General features: G+C 33.7%; 2 protein-coding genes across 2 annotated transcripts in view; one reads left to right on the top strand and one right to left on the bottom strand.

The window, feature by feature from the left end:
- LOC149805811 (glutamine--fructose-6-phosphate aminotransferase [isomerizing] 2-like) overlaps nt 1-2,455 on the bottom strand; it is a 108,412-nt gene extending 105,957 nt beyond the window's left edge. The window contains exon 1 of the mRNA XM_089950519.1: nt 2,309-2,455. Coding sequence (XP_089806645.1) covers nt 2,309-2,315 — 7 coding nt within the window. The 5' untranslated portion in view covers nt 2,316-2,455. The remainder of the gene's footprint in view (nt 1-2,308) is intronic.
- Nucleotides 2,456-2,649: 194 nt separating this feature from the next.
- The window catches only part of LOC149805810 (DNA polymerase beta-like), a 59,660-nt gene continuing 43,332 nt past the window's right edge, over nt 2,650-18,977 (top strand). The window contains exons 1-2 of the mRNA XM_089950521.1: nt 2,650-2,840; nt 18,513-18,637. Coding sequence (XP_089806647.1) covers nt 2,777-2,840; nt 18,513-18,637 — 189 coding nt within the window. The 5' untranslated portion in view covers nt 2,650-2,776. The remainder of the gene's footprint in view (nt 2,841-18,512; nt 18,638-18,977) is intronic.

The raw sequence follows: 18,977 nt of genomic DNA, 5'->3' as shown, positions 1-18,977 counted from the left end.
GCATTAATCATGCATGCTAAGCATCATAGTCTGATATTTAGTTGTTGTTCTAGGGTTTAACACCATTTTTCAGCACAAGATAGGCTATACATGGCGGCCAGTACAACTGGTGGAGGAAGAACCCTGGAAAACCCAGAAGACCCACCGACCCACGAGAAGCTACTGGCAGGCTTTCCCATGTACCCACACTAGCGAGCCTTGGACTCGAACCCACGCATACAGAGGTGAGATGGCAGTGATCCGGAACGGTAAGCGCTTTTAGACCACTCTGGGCCCCCGTCTGATATTTAGTGCAGGAGCATTAATCATGCATGCTATGAGTGTCATAGTCTGATATTCAGCATGGGAGCATTAATCATACAGGCTATGAGTATCATGGTCTGCGATTCTCTCTCTCTTTTGCTTGAATGTAAAAGAAGAAACAGCCCTCAAAGATAGATATACGTGACTAAAGTCATCCACCTTAACGTTAATTCATCCAGTTAGAATGGGATTTTTAAAATTTAAATGGCAGTCATGTTATGCAAATTTAGTAATCTACTAAACCACTATTTCTACTTCAGCCAAAGTAATGTTAACTACTTTAAAAAATGTCCAGTGTAAGATAAACATGCTATGTAATGATATGGGAAAAGAACTAATTTTTCCATTTATCCATTAAATTTAATATGCATTATGTACCATTACAAGAAAAAAGAAGCAATGAAACAAATAGGCAAGAAAACTTCAATTATGAAGATCAAAATTTGAACTCATTTTCAGTAGTAGAAAAATGGTGAAAATGTGTGGTTGTCCGGGCAACCAGCTTTAAAAACTTGTTGCCCATCAGATTTTTCTAGCTGCCCAGTATATTGCTGTAATTGTCCCACACAACTGCTATCACCAAAATTATTCATATATATATATATATATATATATATATATATATTATAAATGAACAAAATACAGATTATAATTTTCAGTTAATTATCCTGTACAAATATTTCCATAATCTTAACAAGAACATGAAGTTCTATACACTAAAAAAAATTTGGGGCAAAAAAATAATCTTTATTACAATGGATTAATGGTGTACTTCAATTAGAGACATTACAGTATAGTCTACACCTTTATATCTTTCTTTTATTCTGTATATTCTGACTACAAGTCTTCGATATGATGCAATAAATGAGATGATTTATTCATGATTTTATGACGAGTTCTCCAACAGTTTGATGGTTTTATCAAGTACATATAGATATAACTGATTACAAGTTGTGCTGCACTAATGGGACTGCATTTGTTACTTATGTCTCTGTTACTTTTGACTCTCAGTGGTGTGTGAAAATTTGTCATCTACACATGTAGATAAAACTGGAACTCCTTGTTGGACCCTTAGTATTAAATTCAGAGGATGAAAATCATGGTCTTATCTAAAGTATTTTACTGAGGGATGTATTGGGAACTGTGATATGCAATCAGAAGGTAAGTTTCACTAGAGTATATCTTTGTCTTAATGAAAGACTTGCACTGCTTGGCCATGATGATGTCATAATTCCTACCAAACTGTAACCAAGTCTTACCCTTGGTTAGGTTAACATGGTAAAATACCAGAAATGTAAGCATTCATGGAAACAAACAAAGAAGTCAATGAGGAAAACAAATGTTCTATTAAAAACCCAAAGAGTCAATACAAGTTTGTTATAATAAAAACAAATCAATGAAAAATTAAAAATTAAAATTATCAATTAAATATTTAAGCAGAAGAAGAAGAAGAAATGAAACTTCTTAATGATGTCAATAGGTTTGTTAAAAACGACTTAATTTGTGCTTGTTCCATCTAAACTTAGCTGTTTTGCCTGGAAATATGAACATAGCTTGGGTAATAAAATCTGTCAAAACAAACTGTGCCCAAAATAAACCACCAACGACTTTTACCCTTATAAACAGCTATTTTACTTGTTCTTATAAATATATACTATCGAGCTGTTTTTTTTTTTTTTTTGCGAACGTTTCAAAGTGAATATTTCCAAAAGAGGGCTATTCTTTGCTACAGTTTCTGTCTCTGGGTGGAGTCCATCTAATTAGACTTAGATGTTCAAAATATTAAGTTCCCTCTTAAATCAACCTGATACTTGTTATACATAAAACACATTTTCCTAAATGTTAATAATACACCTTGCCTCAGCTAATCTCAAAATGGATGAATTATACTGAAGAATATACGCTATCTACCAACCATACACAATATCTTGTGTGTTGAATGATTACATCAGTCTTGGAACAGGTGAACGAGATTATAATGAGCTAAGAGTTGTATGCTACTTACCGCACATTGTATCAATTCGTTGTGCTATTCTTTTAAACAAATACAATCGTTGGATGTATCAATGTACAGCCAGATATACCTCGTCTTAATGTTTGCTGTCAACTGCCAGTGCCACGTTCGTCGATGTATTTTTATTCTAGCGCCGTCAACTTTGACCCCTGAGCTACTTCCGGGATACGGTATGATTGGGTATTTTAGTAATCCTATAGACCCCTTAATTAATACCCGTTACCGGCTGTAGCTAAGGATGTCTTTGATTTTACGCATCTGCTACAAAACACCCACTAAACATTCAGTTATTTACTGTTTCTTTCTACCTACGTCATAGAGAAAATGTTATTCCGGAAGTGTAAACAGTGCACATTAATTGTGGGAAGAATTACCATATCCATGAATCCACAGACGCTTGATAATTAATTTTTTTTTTCCACACGCGTCACAAAATACTTATATACATTTAGATCCAGCATGAGCAAGAGAAAGAAAACACCTGACGATAATCCTAATGCTGATTTGTGTGATTTTCTAATGGGTGAGAAAACTGTTCCGCGGTAGAGATACCTTTGTCGCTTTGTATCACATGTTTTAGTATCACCTATTTTCGAGGACAATAATATTTTTATTTTTATATAGCCTAATTATATTTGGGCAGGATGAACAAATAACATATTACAATTTAAATAAATCACCTTGATACAGGATACATTACAGTTATAAACACGTAAAAGTGCTTGATAACCCATAAACGTTGTACATACTTTTTTCCCGTGGGTCTGAGCACAGGGGCTCGTATCGTTGCTTACAATTGACCTGTCATACATGTACTGTATAATAACTACAAGGGAGAACACTTGTCTCCTTGTTTGCGAGACCTATTTAAGAATAAACGCTGATATTTCAAGCTAAGCTTTGCACAGCTTAATAAATTTGGTACCGATTTTTAGCTCAGGCATTCAACTGTATCGGTATGACTAAAATGCGAACAGTTACGAAAGTGCGAAAAATTGAGAAAAGTTACGAAAAGTTCATTTAAAATTAAAGTAAAATAATAAAATAGAGACAAACAGTCATACATACAATTATATTTTCATAAAGAATATACAACATATCAATATTTTATTTAACATTTTATACAATTTTATATAGTGCCCTGGTATTAAGGTCATTTTTCTTTTCTGAGTGTGTTCATGTCTTCATGCACAATATTTATTGGCATAAAAGAAAAATCGAGTAGAGTGATTATTAGTATTAAAATTTATTGAAATATTAACATTTTATAATGTGTTTGTCCAGCATATTGCATGTTACATTTTTTGTACAGGTTATCAAATAAATCACATCAGTTGATACGCAGTTAGTGTTATAACTTAGAGAAAATACTTCTTTTGTATTGGCTCTTCTAATAGAAGTACTTTCTCTTATATTTGCACATTGAGAGCATTATTAGGATTGTTATCAAGAAAATATTTACATGCTTCAATACCATCTGTATGCGGAATGTTGGTATATAGTGATGTTACATCTAATGATACTAGGATTGATTTATCAGATAGCTGTGGAATAGACTTCAACTTTTTAATGAAATCAGTAGTATCTTTAATTTATGAAGAAAGCGATTTTGTTAAAGGTTGTAAAACACTAAAGAATTATGAAGCAATCAGTAAATGCAAAACTAGTAGGACAGAATTATGGGCGTTTGTTTTTTCAAATTATCACAATTCTAAAATTTAAATATATATATATATATATATATATATATATATATATATATATATATATATATATATATATATATATATATATATTGACCGACCTGACTATTTTGATTTTGATTTTCAGTTTCAATCAATACTTCTGTTTGACAAATTAAATTATATTGTGCAATAACTCATTCTACATAGGATTTAATATATATTTTTGTATATAAAGTATTTCCCGAAAGATCCTTTTTGCGAATGTATCCTTATATATATATATATATTGACATGATTAAATAACATATATATATATATATGTTATTTAATCATGTATTTCCATATTTAAGCATACTTTCTTTTTCTTTTCCTTTTCACTCCCTCCCTCTTTCTCTCTCTCTTTCTCTCCCCGAATCAATTTTAGACCTTCCATAGTGTACAGTTATGCAGTCAGTGATGTGCCATAAAGAAATGCCAAAAAAAAAGTACTCCAAAGAGCTGAAATTGCCTATATTTAAAATATTCTTGATAAACACGGTAATAGGTTCCACTCTTCTATGGAATTATAACAGAAACTTGTTGAATGTACACCAGTAACACATGGTATAACAGAATTAAAGATGGTATAGCTGGTTGCATACCACTTTTTACCTTCATATTGCATGCTCGATTATTGAACGTAGGTTCTTTTGCAGAGCCTGGAACGCTGTATTATCGCAATACTTAATGATCTTATCGGTACATATTAAAACTGTTTTCCTATTGCTGCTTACTTATTATTTATAAAGTTTCAATGACTTTCCTTGTTTCTATTCCTATAAGAATGCTTTGTCAATCGGAGCTCATAAATGTAAATATAACAGCATATGGCGACTGACCCAGATTAACGTACCATGGGGTAACAACTCTATAGTATCGCGGTATTTGCCTAGCTTACGTATGGCAGCACGCAGGTATTATAATGAAAAGAAATTTCCACGCTTGTACTGGCATAATATTTCCAAAATAAATGAAAGGATCCAATAATAAAATCAAACACACATATGTAATTCAACTGTAATTCCATAATAATAATAATAATAATAATAATGACCTTATTTAAAGAGGGTAACACAATTAGCTAAAAACTAATCTACCTTGAGGCCCTCATACAAAGGAATTTATTTATTTAAGCTGCATCTCTGAAGCCACTGGATATATTGGGTTTGGAAGAAGGAAATAGAGTGGGCATTTCTAATCTCAGCTGGAATACTATTCCAGAGCAGAGTTCCAGAGTATTGGAAACTTTTTTTAAATAACTCCTTATTTGGTTTGGGAATTTTATACTGTTTGGTAGACATGGATCGCAGGTGGGGAGTATTACCAGGTAGCCTATACTGGAATAGTGATTGTAAATATTCAGGAGCACTATTCTGAGATATCCTGTACATTAATTTGGCTTTTCTCAAACAGATTCAGTCTTTAATAGGTAATATTTTTAACCTACCAGCTAAACTTTCCTTGCTTTCTTTCTGGATTGATATTAGCCCAAATGCTCTTTTTTGAAGATGTGCCAGCTTTGCTATGTTTTTATCATTTGAATTACCCCATACTGTACTACAGTAGTCCAAATAGGGTTGTATGTAACTGTTATAAAATAGTTTCCTGTGCCTTTCAGGGAGAAAATGTCTTATCCTACTGAGAAGCCATAAACTTGAATTGACTTTTTTACTGGTATGTTTGATATGTTCAGTCCATGATAGGTTGTTATCTACCAGAACGCCAAGTAGCCTATCATGACAGACTATTTGCAGATTTGTATCCTTCCATGTCAGACATAGTTCATCACTATCAAGATTTGTCCTTCTTTGCATCCTTCCATGTCAGACATAGTTTATCACTATCAAGATTTGTCCTTCTTTGCCGTGTTGAGATAAGTAATATTTTAGTTTTACCAGTATTTACCACCATGCCATTACATGTGCACCAGTTTTCCAGTTTGTTTAGTGCATTCTGTAAAGAAATTTCGAGCTCATGCTTTGTGTTTTGGATGTCTGACAATGTTGTGTCATCTGCATAGAGATCTGTCGATGATATTGAGTCTCTTAGTAAAAGTGGTAGGTCATTAATAAATAAAATGAATAGTAGTGAACCTAGAATTGAGCCTTGTGGTACTCCATATCTAATTGTTTCAGGTTCAGACAGAACATTATTTATGTAAACATGTTGTGTTCTCTCATTTAAGTATGAAGTAAACCATCTAATTGTTATTTCATCACACTGGTAGATTTTCAGTTTCTTCAAAAGGATTTCATGATCCACCATGTCAAAAGCTTTCCTGAAATCTACAAATACAGTTCCTATTATTCTACCTTGGTCAAGTGCTTGAAGCCATTTATCAGTTAGGGAGATCAAGGCAGTCTCACAGGAATGGTTCTGTCTAAAGCCTGATTGATTAGGGTGTAACAGCAAGTGTTTGGTTAAATATGACATGAATGAGTCATGGACATGTTTTTCAATCAATTTTGACAAGTTTGGTAGTACTGAAATTGGTCGGTAGTTATCAGCATCATCCTTAGAACCAGATTTGTGAATAGGAGTTACTTTTGCAGTTTTCCATATTTTGGGGACAGATGAGGTTGCAATACTTAAATTAATTATGAATGTTATGCTATCTACAATAGCAAAGGCAGAAGATTTAATGAGTCGTGGACCAATCTGATCAAGTCCTGTAGCTTTCTTGGTATCAAGTTCACTGAGACATTTTTTAACAAAGTTTTTTGACACTGGTGGGATAGAGAAACATACCTCCTTTGAGATTTTACTGCTGCAGAACTTTTTCAGTTCATTAAAGTTGTTTTCTATCACTGGCTCTTTTAACTTTGTGGTAATGTTGATGAAAAAATCATTGAAAACATTTGCAATGTCAGTTTCATCAGTGACTATGGTGTCATTTACCAGAAGTGAGTGAATTTTATTTGTCTGTTTTTTGTGCGTTCCTCCAGTGAGTTCATTGAAGACTTTCCAAATGGAGTTTGTGTTGCTCTTTTTGTTTTCAAGCAATGATTGATAATAAGTTTTTTTAGCTTTTTTGATCATACTTGTTATTTTTTTTCTCCATACTTTATATTGTGCATGGTTTTCCATAGCCTTGAATTTGTCTCGTGTTTTCATAGCATCTAGGATTTCAGTAGTAAGCCAATTAGGTTGAATATCAGTCTTTACTCGATGTACTTTCAGTGGTGCATGCTTAGATACTACATCCATAAATAAGTCAGTCCACACCCTCATGGCTTCATCTATGTCATCCAAATTTTGGATCATACTCCATGGAACTTTATATAGGTCATTGAGAAATTGTTCTTCATTAAAAGTTTTGAACGATCTGTAAGTGATCGTTTTATGTGTATTTTTCTTATTTTTCTTGCATTTAACCTTTCTTGTCAAAAAAGTAGGATAGTGGTCACTAAGACCAACATTTGGTACATTAACACAAGCCACATTGTCTGGTAGGTTAGTATAAATGTGATCAATAAGAGTGCTTGATTTTTCTGTTACCCTTGTAGGCTCATTTACCAGCTGGTCTAGGCCTAATGATTCAATAAATTCCATCCAGTTGTTCCTTATTTGAGTATTGAGAAGGTCCTTATTTATATCTCCAAGTATATATGTTTCTTTCTCCTGTGCTAGAACATTTTCTATTTGTTTCAAAAAGTTATCATTCCAAAATGCTTTGGAGGAAGGTGGTCTATAAATGAAACCAGCTAGGAAAGATTTTGCATTATTTTGAAAAATTTGCACCCAGATACTCTCAATTTCATGTGACTCCAAGTCAAGTCGCCTTTTTACATTTACATCTTCCCTAATGTATACAACAAGACGCCCCCCTGCTGTCTCTCTGTCCCTACGAAATGGTTTATTGTAGCCTTGACAGTGAAATAGATCATCATTGTGGTTAGCATTTAATTTGGTTTCAGTGAGTCCTAAAATACGTATATTATTTTCCATGGAAGACAACATTAACTTAATCTGGTCTATCTTTCCCACTATACCTTGTACATTTAAGTGACCTATGTTAAAACGTTTTGTATTTAGTTTCATATCAATTACATGTATGTCATCATGCAATGGGGTACTCACTGAAATTGTCTCCATACTGCTTTTATCATTCTGACATCCTATTTCTATATTTAAATGTTCATATATATTAGCATCTTCAAAGTCACATACAAACCCTGAAAATCCATTTACATTTGCATCTACAATAGTGTCCATTGAATAGTTAGAGTCAAGAGTCCCACTGGTTACATTTAGTTTTTTTGTAAATGAAGCGTTGGCATTCTCCTCTTTGCCAGCTTCCTAATATGTATACATTGATGGACAAAGTCTTTGTTTGTGTCCATATTTATGGCACCTAAAACACTCGATCTGTTTGCCATGATGGCATACCTGTGTCATGTGCCCAGTTTCTCCACAGTTAAGACAACACTCTTCATTAAAGTGCTTGAAAATAGGGGCATACATGTTAATATTTCTCAGTAGCTGAGAGGTTCCTTTTCTGCTTAGATGAATTTTGTCTCTGTGGTAGAGACTAAGGTTGACATCCTGATTCTGAATGAAGAAAGATTTGTATTGTGGAATGTACTGTAGGTTGAAATCTTCACATAAGTCAATTATCAGATCATTTATTTCTTTGGCCTTGGTGTCCACATGAGGAGGTAGTCCCGATATCATTAATTTACATGTATTTGGGCTGCAATATCTAGCAGCATACATTAAACTTTCAAAATCTGTTTTGAGTTGATTTAGTGACCTTCCCTCACAGGCATCATTTCCACCTACTAAAATAATAATTTGTTTGTATTTGGTTAGGTCACTGTTCATTATTCTGTCAGTGATGTTGTTGATTTTTGCACCTCTTAAAGTCTGTACATCTGTTTTAAAAAGTCTCCTTGGTATTATACTTTTCAAACTTGAGGAGCCAATTATTAGAGTCCTATCTTTTCTGGCTTGTGATGTCGTGTGTTGGACTGGATTGTATTTCAGACACATATCTTGGAGGAAGGGGTGCTGAAATTGGTGTTTCAGTTGTGTGAACTACTGTTGTTGATTCTGACACATTTGTCTGAGCACTGGGAAATGCAGTTGTTGGTGAAGGTAACAGACTTGTTTGAACTGCGGGCCATGGATGTACACTTATTGCTGTTGCAGGTGTGTCACATGACTGAGAGGGGGATACTGTTGTCTGCAATGCAGGATTACTTTGGGCATCAGTTTTTATTTGCATGGTCATTTTACATTTTCTTTTGGCTGGTACTGGGATTGTCTGTGTCTGAGCATCTGATACTGTTGATATTTGGGAGTCTGTCTGAATTGCTGTTTCACATGAGGTTACTTGCTCATTAACCTTTCCCTGTGCTGATTTAATAGCATGTAACTGTAGTTTTAATTCTTCGATTTGGGTCTCCAATTTCCTAATTGTTTTTTGATGTACACACATGAAGAAATCATTAAGGCTTAAGCCATGAATAACAAAATTAAAAATTAAAAGCAATTATTATTAACTTTATATGAATTTTAAATGCAATGTGGGCAATGAAATGTGAATATATAACTATTATTAATACTATTATTGAAATATTACTGATTTCAAGAACGTTTAACTGTTATTATATTCTTATATATTTATGAGAAGTATGATGATAAGTGACATTTTGTAAATTTTGGTCCATACTGGCTACCATGAAATGAAATTGCAACCATAACCTTGTAAGGACATGTATGACACACGCAGTATATGACCTATACTCATCAAACATCAGACAATACACTGAATATATTTCATAATCAAAGCCAATGCTGGTATAATAATAATAATAATAATAATAATAATGACCTTATTTAAAGAGGGTAACACAATTAGCTAAAAACTAATCTACCCTGAGGCCCTCATACAAAGGAATTTATTTATTTAAGCTGCATCTCTGAAGCCACTGGATATATTGGGTTTGGAAGAAGGAAATAGAGTGGGCATTTCTAATCTCAGCTGGAATACTATTCCAGAGCAGAGTTCCAGAGTATTGGAAACTTTTTTTAAATAACTCCTTATTTGGTTTGGGAATTTTATACTGTTTGGTAGACATGGATCGCAGGTGGGGAGTATTACCAGGTAGCCTATACTGGAATAGTGATTGTAAATATTCAGGAGCACTATTCTGAGATATCCTGTACATTAATTTGGCTTTTCTCAAACAGATTCGGTCTTTAATAGGTAATATTTTTAACCTACCAGCTAAACTTTCCTTGCTTTCTTTCTGGATTGATGTTAGCCCAAATGCTCTTTTTTGAAGATGTGCCAGCTTTGCTATGTTTTTATCATTTGAATTACCCCATACTGTACTACAGTAGTCCAAATAGGGTTGTATGTAACTGTTATAAAATAGTTTCCTGTGCCTTTCAGGGAGAAAATGTCTTATCCTACTGAGAAGCCATAAACTTGAATTGACTTTTTTACTGGTATGTTTGATATGTTCAGTCCATGATAGGTTGTTATCTACCAGAACGCCAAGTAGCCTATCATGACAGACTATTTGCAGATTTGTATCCTTCCATGTCAGACATAGTTCATCACTATCAAGATTTGTCCTTCTTTGCATCCTTCCATGTCAGACATAGTTCATCACTATCAAGATTTGTCCTTCTTTGCCGTGTTGAGATAAGTAATATTTTAGTTTTACCAGTATTTACCACCATGCCATTACATGTGCACCAGTTTTCCAGTTTGTTTAGTGCATTCTGTAAAGAAATTTCGAGCTCATGCTTTGTGTTTTGGATGTCTGACAATGTTGTGTCATCCTGTTATGCACTTAGAATTCATGAAAACACCTCAGTAAGATGACTTTTTGCTGAAATTATCATATTAGCATAGACTTAGTCAATACATTACCTTAAGTTTACTTTTAGAATTATTTCGTATAAAAATCTCCTTTTCAACTATTCCACAATGTCTAAGCAGTGTGTGGTTAGCTGTGATATAAAACACCATTCACCTTTCTTGTACAGGCTACAAGAGGACAGCTGATTGTCCCTTTTGCAGCTTATAATCAGACACGGTCTGGGATCTTGTTGTGCATAAATGTACCTATAAAGTGATTAAGAAGTTCTTTCCATGTCTTCTTCATAATTTTGGGGGTTCTTGTTCTTTGAGTACCTTGTGTCTTAGAGGAGGATTACCCAAGTCTCTTTGGAAATTCATGGTTAGTGGCCCTTCCCAAGGAAGGTTATAAATGGGTGGATAATGAACTGTGGCCCCCTGTTATGGAGGAACAGACCCTCCCCATTCTGTTAGGGCAGAGAGCAAGTATTCCTACCCATTAAGGAGGAGCAGTGCCATCTTTCTCCACTTGGACAGAGAGCAAGTTACATATTGCCTTTTCCCATGAGTAGCCACTGATGACATTTTTGACTATATATATATATAAATATATATATATATATATATATATATATATATATATATATATATATATATATATATATATATATATATATATATATATATATATATATATATATATAATTGTTGAACAATTTGAATTACTGAAATTTAATGGGCAACTTTAATAGTTTACTGGGCAGCCACAAAAATCTTCTGTGCAACCAGATTTTTAGAATTGGTTGCCAAGGGACAAACTTGGAGTTACAAAATTGTTCTACCCCTGTTACATGTTTATTACTTTTACATAATGCTACCTGATGTCTTAGGTAAAGAAACAAATATTCAGATGTCAGATTATTAATTTCAGCTCTGGTTATTAGCTTGAGTTTATTCCAGAGCATGTTTCTGCATGATTGATGCAATAAAAGAGTCATTGATCCCGTAGAAAAATCCAGCTGCACCAAAGTCTTCCTGAATAGTTGAATTATAGATTGAGATTAGATATGAGAGTGTACACAGTAGTACTGGGTACACTCTCATATCTAATCTCAGTTTGTAAATTGGCTGAGGCAAACTTGATCTGCAGCTGAGCAATTTATCAAGTAGTCTGAATTTCCTCTAACCTTTCTCACTGCATTTTAGATATTTGGAGAATAAAAATGTCAAAATATCTCATGGGTGAGAAAGGTCATAAGAAACATGGACTTTCTGCCAAGTTAATTGTTACTTTTGGGGCTGCAGGCTGGATATTGATTGACTTTCCCACCTGTTTGACAGAATGAGCTTTGAATGGCAATTGTGTTCTGTTTTATTTTGATGTTTTATATCTTTTGATTTTGAGAACATTTAGACTGGAAATTTTAGTTAACTCTAGTACTGAGATTCAGAGAGGATCCATCAATTGTAGGCATGATCATTTGATTTGAAAATTGTAAAATGTTATGATTAGTAAAATATTTCTGTGATATAATAAGCCATAAAGAAGTTGTCTGAAGTTTTAAGTCTGCAATAATTTTGTTAGTTTTCCTTCTTTAATTCATGGTAATGCACTGTAGTAAATATTTGCATGTCAGACTGCTGTTGGACTGGTCCATGGCTAATGCGGACCTGTGCAGATTAAGGTATTAGGACTCTATGGCCTTAAACTAAGTATCAGAAAAGAGTGAAAACCAAGAAGTTTTGTAAAATTCAACAAATAATTTATTTCCCTTGAATACAAAGTGAAAATTTAAAAAGAACTTTCAGTATTACAGATTAAATCCCAAATAGTCCAAAAAGTTTTATCACCAGTCGTAATGAATGAACTTATATTTCACTGGTGTTGGAAATAAGATCCAGCACTAAAGGTGTTGAAGATGCCTATAATAGTCTGTGATGTGGTGATGTCTCAAAAGCCTTTTTAATAGAATAATCCAAGATAACCTAGTCTGGATTCACTATAAGTTCAAGTTAATGTTTCTATCCAAGAACATTATTGTTGAGCACTTTGTATTTTCCAGTAAATAAAAAATCTGAATAAATAATTTACAGCCCACATCAAATACTGAACACAACAAAGGATTCTGCTTCAAGATGTTACACCATGAATGAGAAATTTCAAGATAAACAAGATTACAAAGCCCTCTACTTGACCTAGGCCACAATTATAATTTTCTAAAAGAAACCCTATTACTTAAAGGAAAATTCCATTCTGGAAGATTCTGTTACTACAATTATAATAAAGAACATGACAGACATAATGCCCATGACTCATACCAATATAATGATCCTAATATTTAACCCACACATAGTAACTATGTACTATTTCTTTACAAAAACAAAAACAAGATCAGCGTCTTTAGCCAGGAACACACTGAACTTGATTTTGGACAAGGGCATATACAAAATACAATTTTCCATTCCATTTGATGAATTTTAAAAAGTCGAACAGACAATACAAATTAAAAATACATAACAAGAGTATTACTGGTAATGGGTCAGTCAGGTCAACAGTAAACATTCAAGTCCTGATCATTAAACTTTTTAGTTTGGATATTAAAAATAATTAAAATTCATTTTCATTCTTATACCAGAAAATACTGCATTCTGTCATTAGAGGAATAGTTAATATTTTATGCGAAATGTTTGGGTATATAATTTAGTATCCTCATATAACCACCATCTGAGTCGTGAAGACAATAGTTGCCCATGTCAGATTCTTGTGTCTCCATCAGGCTGAAAATCCTTGAATGAACCGTGGTTAGACATTTATTAAATATGTACAAGTCCATGTTATCATTGCCATCGTTTTTTTAAATATGTTTTTTCTTAGCAGTGTAACTGTGGAAGGCCATCATTTTGGGATTATTTGAACAAAAAGATATTGAAATATTATGGAGACAAAAATCTTTGCCCAGATGTTTGCTAATACAGATATTGAAAAGTAACATCTGTTGGCTCCTGCAGATCAGGGTTAAGGTTGTTTGTTCTACTGATTACTCCTAACAAAGTGCATAGACCCAGATCTGTTGGTGCGTTATGTGACAAGAAGATCAAAATATAGAACACATATTTGGATAGCCTTGTTATCAACTTAAGGTTATGAAAGTGCTTCCAAGATTTATTTTTGTGACATGTATTGAATCAAACAAATCATTGCTTATTATGTTTGTGGAGGCACATAATTTCATTGCATCAGGTCTTTCGGCAAAATTGTTGAAAAATTAAGTGATAGGGAGGGCAAGCTGGTCAGTGGTCACTGCTGCTGTGTTCCTTTATTTAAACAGGTTTAATTAGCAACCCAAATTCATTTAGCAAAGCAAACATCTAGTGATATGTAAATGAGAATATCAGCAGTGTGATAATTCTAAAATTATCACAGCTTTGTTTCATGGTCGTCAAATAGAGATACTGTTATGTATATAATTGTGTGCTTAACTTTTGTCCATAATTATACTTTATACTTTAGATAATGTAAACAGAATGTTTGCATATTAGATAACTTTTGTCCATGATTATAAGTTCTAAATAGAATGTTTGTATAGCGTTTGGGTTTGGAACAGTCTTGGCATGGTTTTGTTTACAGTTACGGTAGACTGGAATTTTGCATTGGAATGATTAACATCTAGGTCAAGTGAAAATTTGTACAAATAGGGATTTGATAAATAATTCATTCGCTTTTTGGATCTTTACACACTTTGGATTATTGTGAACTAGCACAGAGATATTCTAGATTGCATCATTTTGTTACATCAGGACATTCAAGACTATTGAAATTTCATTTTGAACATTGTATATTTTTGATACATGTGACAGGACATATAGGATTATTTGGAATTTAATTCACAAAAACTATAAGTGTCTCTTGAATTTTCAGTTTCTGTTGTAGAGAAATAAATTGCTTGTTGATTTTACTTAAATTATTGGTTTCATTTTCTTTTTATTTAAAAAAAAGTCATCAGCATGTTAGTACTTCACCTTGCATAAAGGCATTTGTTCGTGTATGTTGTGAATTGTTATCATTTATCATTATGTTTAATATGAATTTGCTGGCATCAGCAATGTTACCAGTATATGAGAATCATCAAATGCTTATTAATATAATGTGCATTACAGGTAAAGGTCTGGATTCACAATGAGGAACATGGCAAACATGGAGACATGCAAAATTTGCTCCAATAAACTGTGGCCTAGATTCAACCCTGATGACATAATTTGTGCTACTGATGATCAGCTATTGCATATTACCCTTCATGCAAAGTAACTTATAACTGAGTACATGAATTTGTAAATGAGGTACAAATTAGTCACAGCACACAGGTCATTTTCAGTGATGTCTTCCCATCAACACTTGCTTCTCTCCTGTCATCAGGAAGCTTCATATCTGAAGGTTTAATACATAGCTGGACTAGGAAAATCGGCCAGGTTTTGAGAACAGTTAAAACATTAGTTGTATTTATATGTATTTTGCTGTTCCTGTACTGAGAGTTTCTGCTTCTAGAACCTCAATATAGTTCTTTAATAATAATCCTAGACTCTCTCCTTTGAAGCCTGGTGCCCCGGTTTTCTGTATGCTGTATCTTATTTTTATTTTTTTTAGAAATGAACTTCTTTTTTCAAAACCCTGCAGAGCACTTTGTGTATACTTTTAATGGGGCAATAATCTTGTGGATGGAATGTGGTCTGTTTACCCTAGTTGTCTTAGACTATTTAATCAATATTTCAGAAATGTCTGTTAAATTGTCAGAATCTTTTATTTTCATGTAGAAACTGAGGCGTGTTGTAGGCTTCAGTTCACATGGAAAAATGGCAATGCTTGAATTTTATCATTTACTTGATATCCAGAATATTATCCTCCTTCCAATCCTGAGATTCAGGTGATTGGATCTTTAAAATGTCTGACATTCATACCAAACTCTAGGACAATGTATGGCCAAATTGTTCCCAGTCACTTCTCATTTTTTTGTCATTACTGGTATTGGCAGATAACCGTACTGAACAAATTTAACAGAAGACAGTCTACCCTGTGTAAATTTAGGAATTTGGTTTGCTTGCTTTAATTATTTGAACCCAGACAGCAAATCTAATCCTTCTATTTTGGATGATGACCACCTGTCAGTCCATTGGTAGTGTTTAGGATTGGTGTTGGTCATCAGTCATTGAGAAGAAAAGCTCAAAAGTCCAGAAAGAACAGAAATAACCGATACTTTTAGTTAGTCAGCAAAAATGATTGGTAAAATACTCAATATTATTCTCATTATTTTAAATTTATTTTCCAAAGCTGCTGGTCATCAAGCCAGCAACTATTGAAACAAATAGAAAAATTCTTTATAAAGTTTCTGGCCCATTAAAATTGCTGTTTTGACATCAACATTCATCCACACCTAGAATCAACAAATATCAATGTAACAGTAGCAGATACTTCTTAGTTCTGTGTTCCAAAATCCCCACCTTTGTTATCAGAACTACCCAAAATAATGTTTGATCTTTGCCAGTTCCAAAAGTTTTCAATAAATCCTTTCACTTTTCAGAGTAAATTCAATAAAATCAGAGCCTCCTGTTCATGTTTACAGAAGATGGTTACAAGGTGGGAACTGCATCTGCAACAATGCATGGCACTATCTTGAGCCATTTACCATTAACTTAAGACCTCCAGTTTTACTGAAGGAATTAAAGTCATGCTAAAATCTGTGAATTACATTGAAACTTCTCAAAAAACAAATTTCATCGTCATTTCAAAATCCTTTTCTACACTATAAAGCTTGCAAAACATTAAATTTGATAACCCATTTGTATCCCAATCTTAAAGAACACGTTTAGCCCAGTTACAGGGGGAAAATGTAGTTTTATACTGTTTGCTGCACATTGGTTTTAAGGGTAATGAATGGCTAGTCAAAGCAGCTAAGGCTAAGTGACCTACTTTTCACACTCCAGTGATTAGGTTTTTACATTAAGTTCAGTTTCTCTAATACTGTTGTATGCAGAGTGATGAAATTTGCTGATGTGTTTACCTTGGAGGGTACTCTGCCATTTTCAAAAGTTGATCACAGTTTATAGTGACCAGTTTTTCAGGATCCAGTGATTATGTTTAAGATTTTACACTTACTTAGTTTGTCTGGCACCATTATGTGTTTGATCATGGAATTTACTGCTAACCATAATTTGTCTCTCCCAAAGGTGCTGATGAATAATGTGTTAATAATGTCCATCAGTCAGTCCGGCGGTCTGTAGTCAAGATGGTTTCTGCAACATTACTTTAGTTCACCATATGTTTTAAGGATTTTAAATGTGTTAACTTTATCTTTTATTTTATATCTTTACATTATTTTATCATGTTATTCTTCGTGTTTACATTTACATTGTATGTGGAAAAGAATTTATTTTCCTGATTTTTGTGGAATTCATTTGGGACTTTTAAAACTTTACCTTTAGTTGACATCGTATAGCCACTAATGTCTTGAGACTGCTCCGGTGGCATAGTGGTTCCCTGGCCGAGTCATACCAAAGACTTATAAAAATAGTACTGACAGGTGCCTCACTTGGTGCTCAGCATTCAGAGGTTAGAGCTAGGACTGATCAGCCTTGTGTCAGGATAATGTGACTAGGTGGGTCATAATGCTACATGTCTGTAGCATAATGCCCCTGTGATAGACATCACTATAAACTGTAACACTGCAGACTTTGTAGTGATATCACTGAAAAATTGTTCAAGCTAAATGAAAAAAAACATACACACTAATGTACTGAGCTGCCATAAAATGCTGCTATATATATTATGTACATTGCTGTGGTCTTTTTTCTCAGAACATCATACATATGGCTTACACAGTGGTAGAGACAAGCACATTAATTTGGCACTGCTTGGTGAAAGTTCAAGGTTGCTAAAGCTAAAAAGAAAGGGTGATTTTTCTTTTTGCATGACAAATAAATTTTACATTGCCTAATTTTCATTCAGCATTATAGCTAGAATAGAATTTGGCAGGAGCTGATGCCTAATGGTTTGGAAGCTGAGAAGTGAAAGGCCAAGTTGTTGGAATGGAAACTGTAATTCTTATTATTTGTTTCTTCTATGTAAGTCCAGTTTCTTGGATCCCGTTTTTGTCAACCTTCATAGGTTGTCTGCACTATGGCAGAAACACCTCCCATTGATTCTCAAGCTCAGAGGTCATTGGTAAAGGTCAGCAGTAGCTAAAATTGTCACTTTTGGTTCCACATGAAAAATCTGGTTTCCACAATTTTTCACACACAATTTCTATCATAGTTGCATAACATTTGAAAAAGGGCAGTTCTTTACAAAATGATCAACAGATGAAAGATCAAGATCATTGGACATGAAATTGCAAAATGTATGGTCATTCTATATTTCTGATATTTATATTTTGCTCATGCAAGGTTTCCAGATTATGCCATGGCAGAGCTGGCAAGATATATGATTATGCTGGGTTCATGCCGGTTTTTGTTTAAATCCATTCACATTAGCTAAGTAGGTATGCACATAAGTATGTACAAGTTGTTCGAAAACCTTCACTCCCTTTAATGTCCTAGAACTGCCCTTTTTAAAACTATACAGTGTCACTTACCAGTGCAGGGTAATGAACTGTTTTTTTTTTTGTAGAGTTGGCAAACTATGAGAAGAATGTCAATAGGCAGATGCATAAGTACAATGCCTACAGAAAGGCTGCAGGATCTCTTGCTAAACATCCAACAAGGATCAAGAATGGTCCAGAAGCAAGAACATTGGTATGATCTTTTGTCCTATACTATTGCAGTCATTTTCATGATATAAGATAGTCTGTGGAGAGTTAATGCTGTAAATGTGACAGCAATTTAATGGAATATACTGTTAGTTTGTCAGTGGAAAAAAATGCTCATGATGATGATTGCAGATTTTAAATATTTTGTTTTTGTCTCCATCATACATTGATGCAGAATCAAAATTATTATTACCCAATAAGGAATGCTAAATTTGGCTTTTTGGGCTTTGTGCTTTTGGAAGCAAATACAAGAACAGTGTAATCTTGCATATCAGTGTGTATGTGCATACATGTACCTGGGGTCTTCCCTGGTCAGTTTTGGAGCC

The sequence above is a fragment of the Sinohyriopsis cumingii genome, chromosome 2 (genome assembly GCF_028554795.1).
Source record: "Sinohyriopsis cumingii isolate HCF-2022 chromosome 2, ASM2855479v2, whole genome shotgun sequence".
NCBI lineage: Eukaryota > Metazoa > Mollusca > Bivalvia > Unionida > Unionidae > Sinohyriopsis > Sinohyriopsis cumingii.
This window is presented reverse-complemented; position numbering and strand designations above follow the sequence as displayed.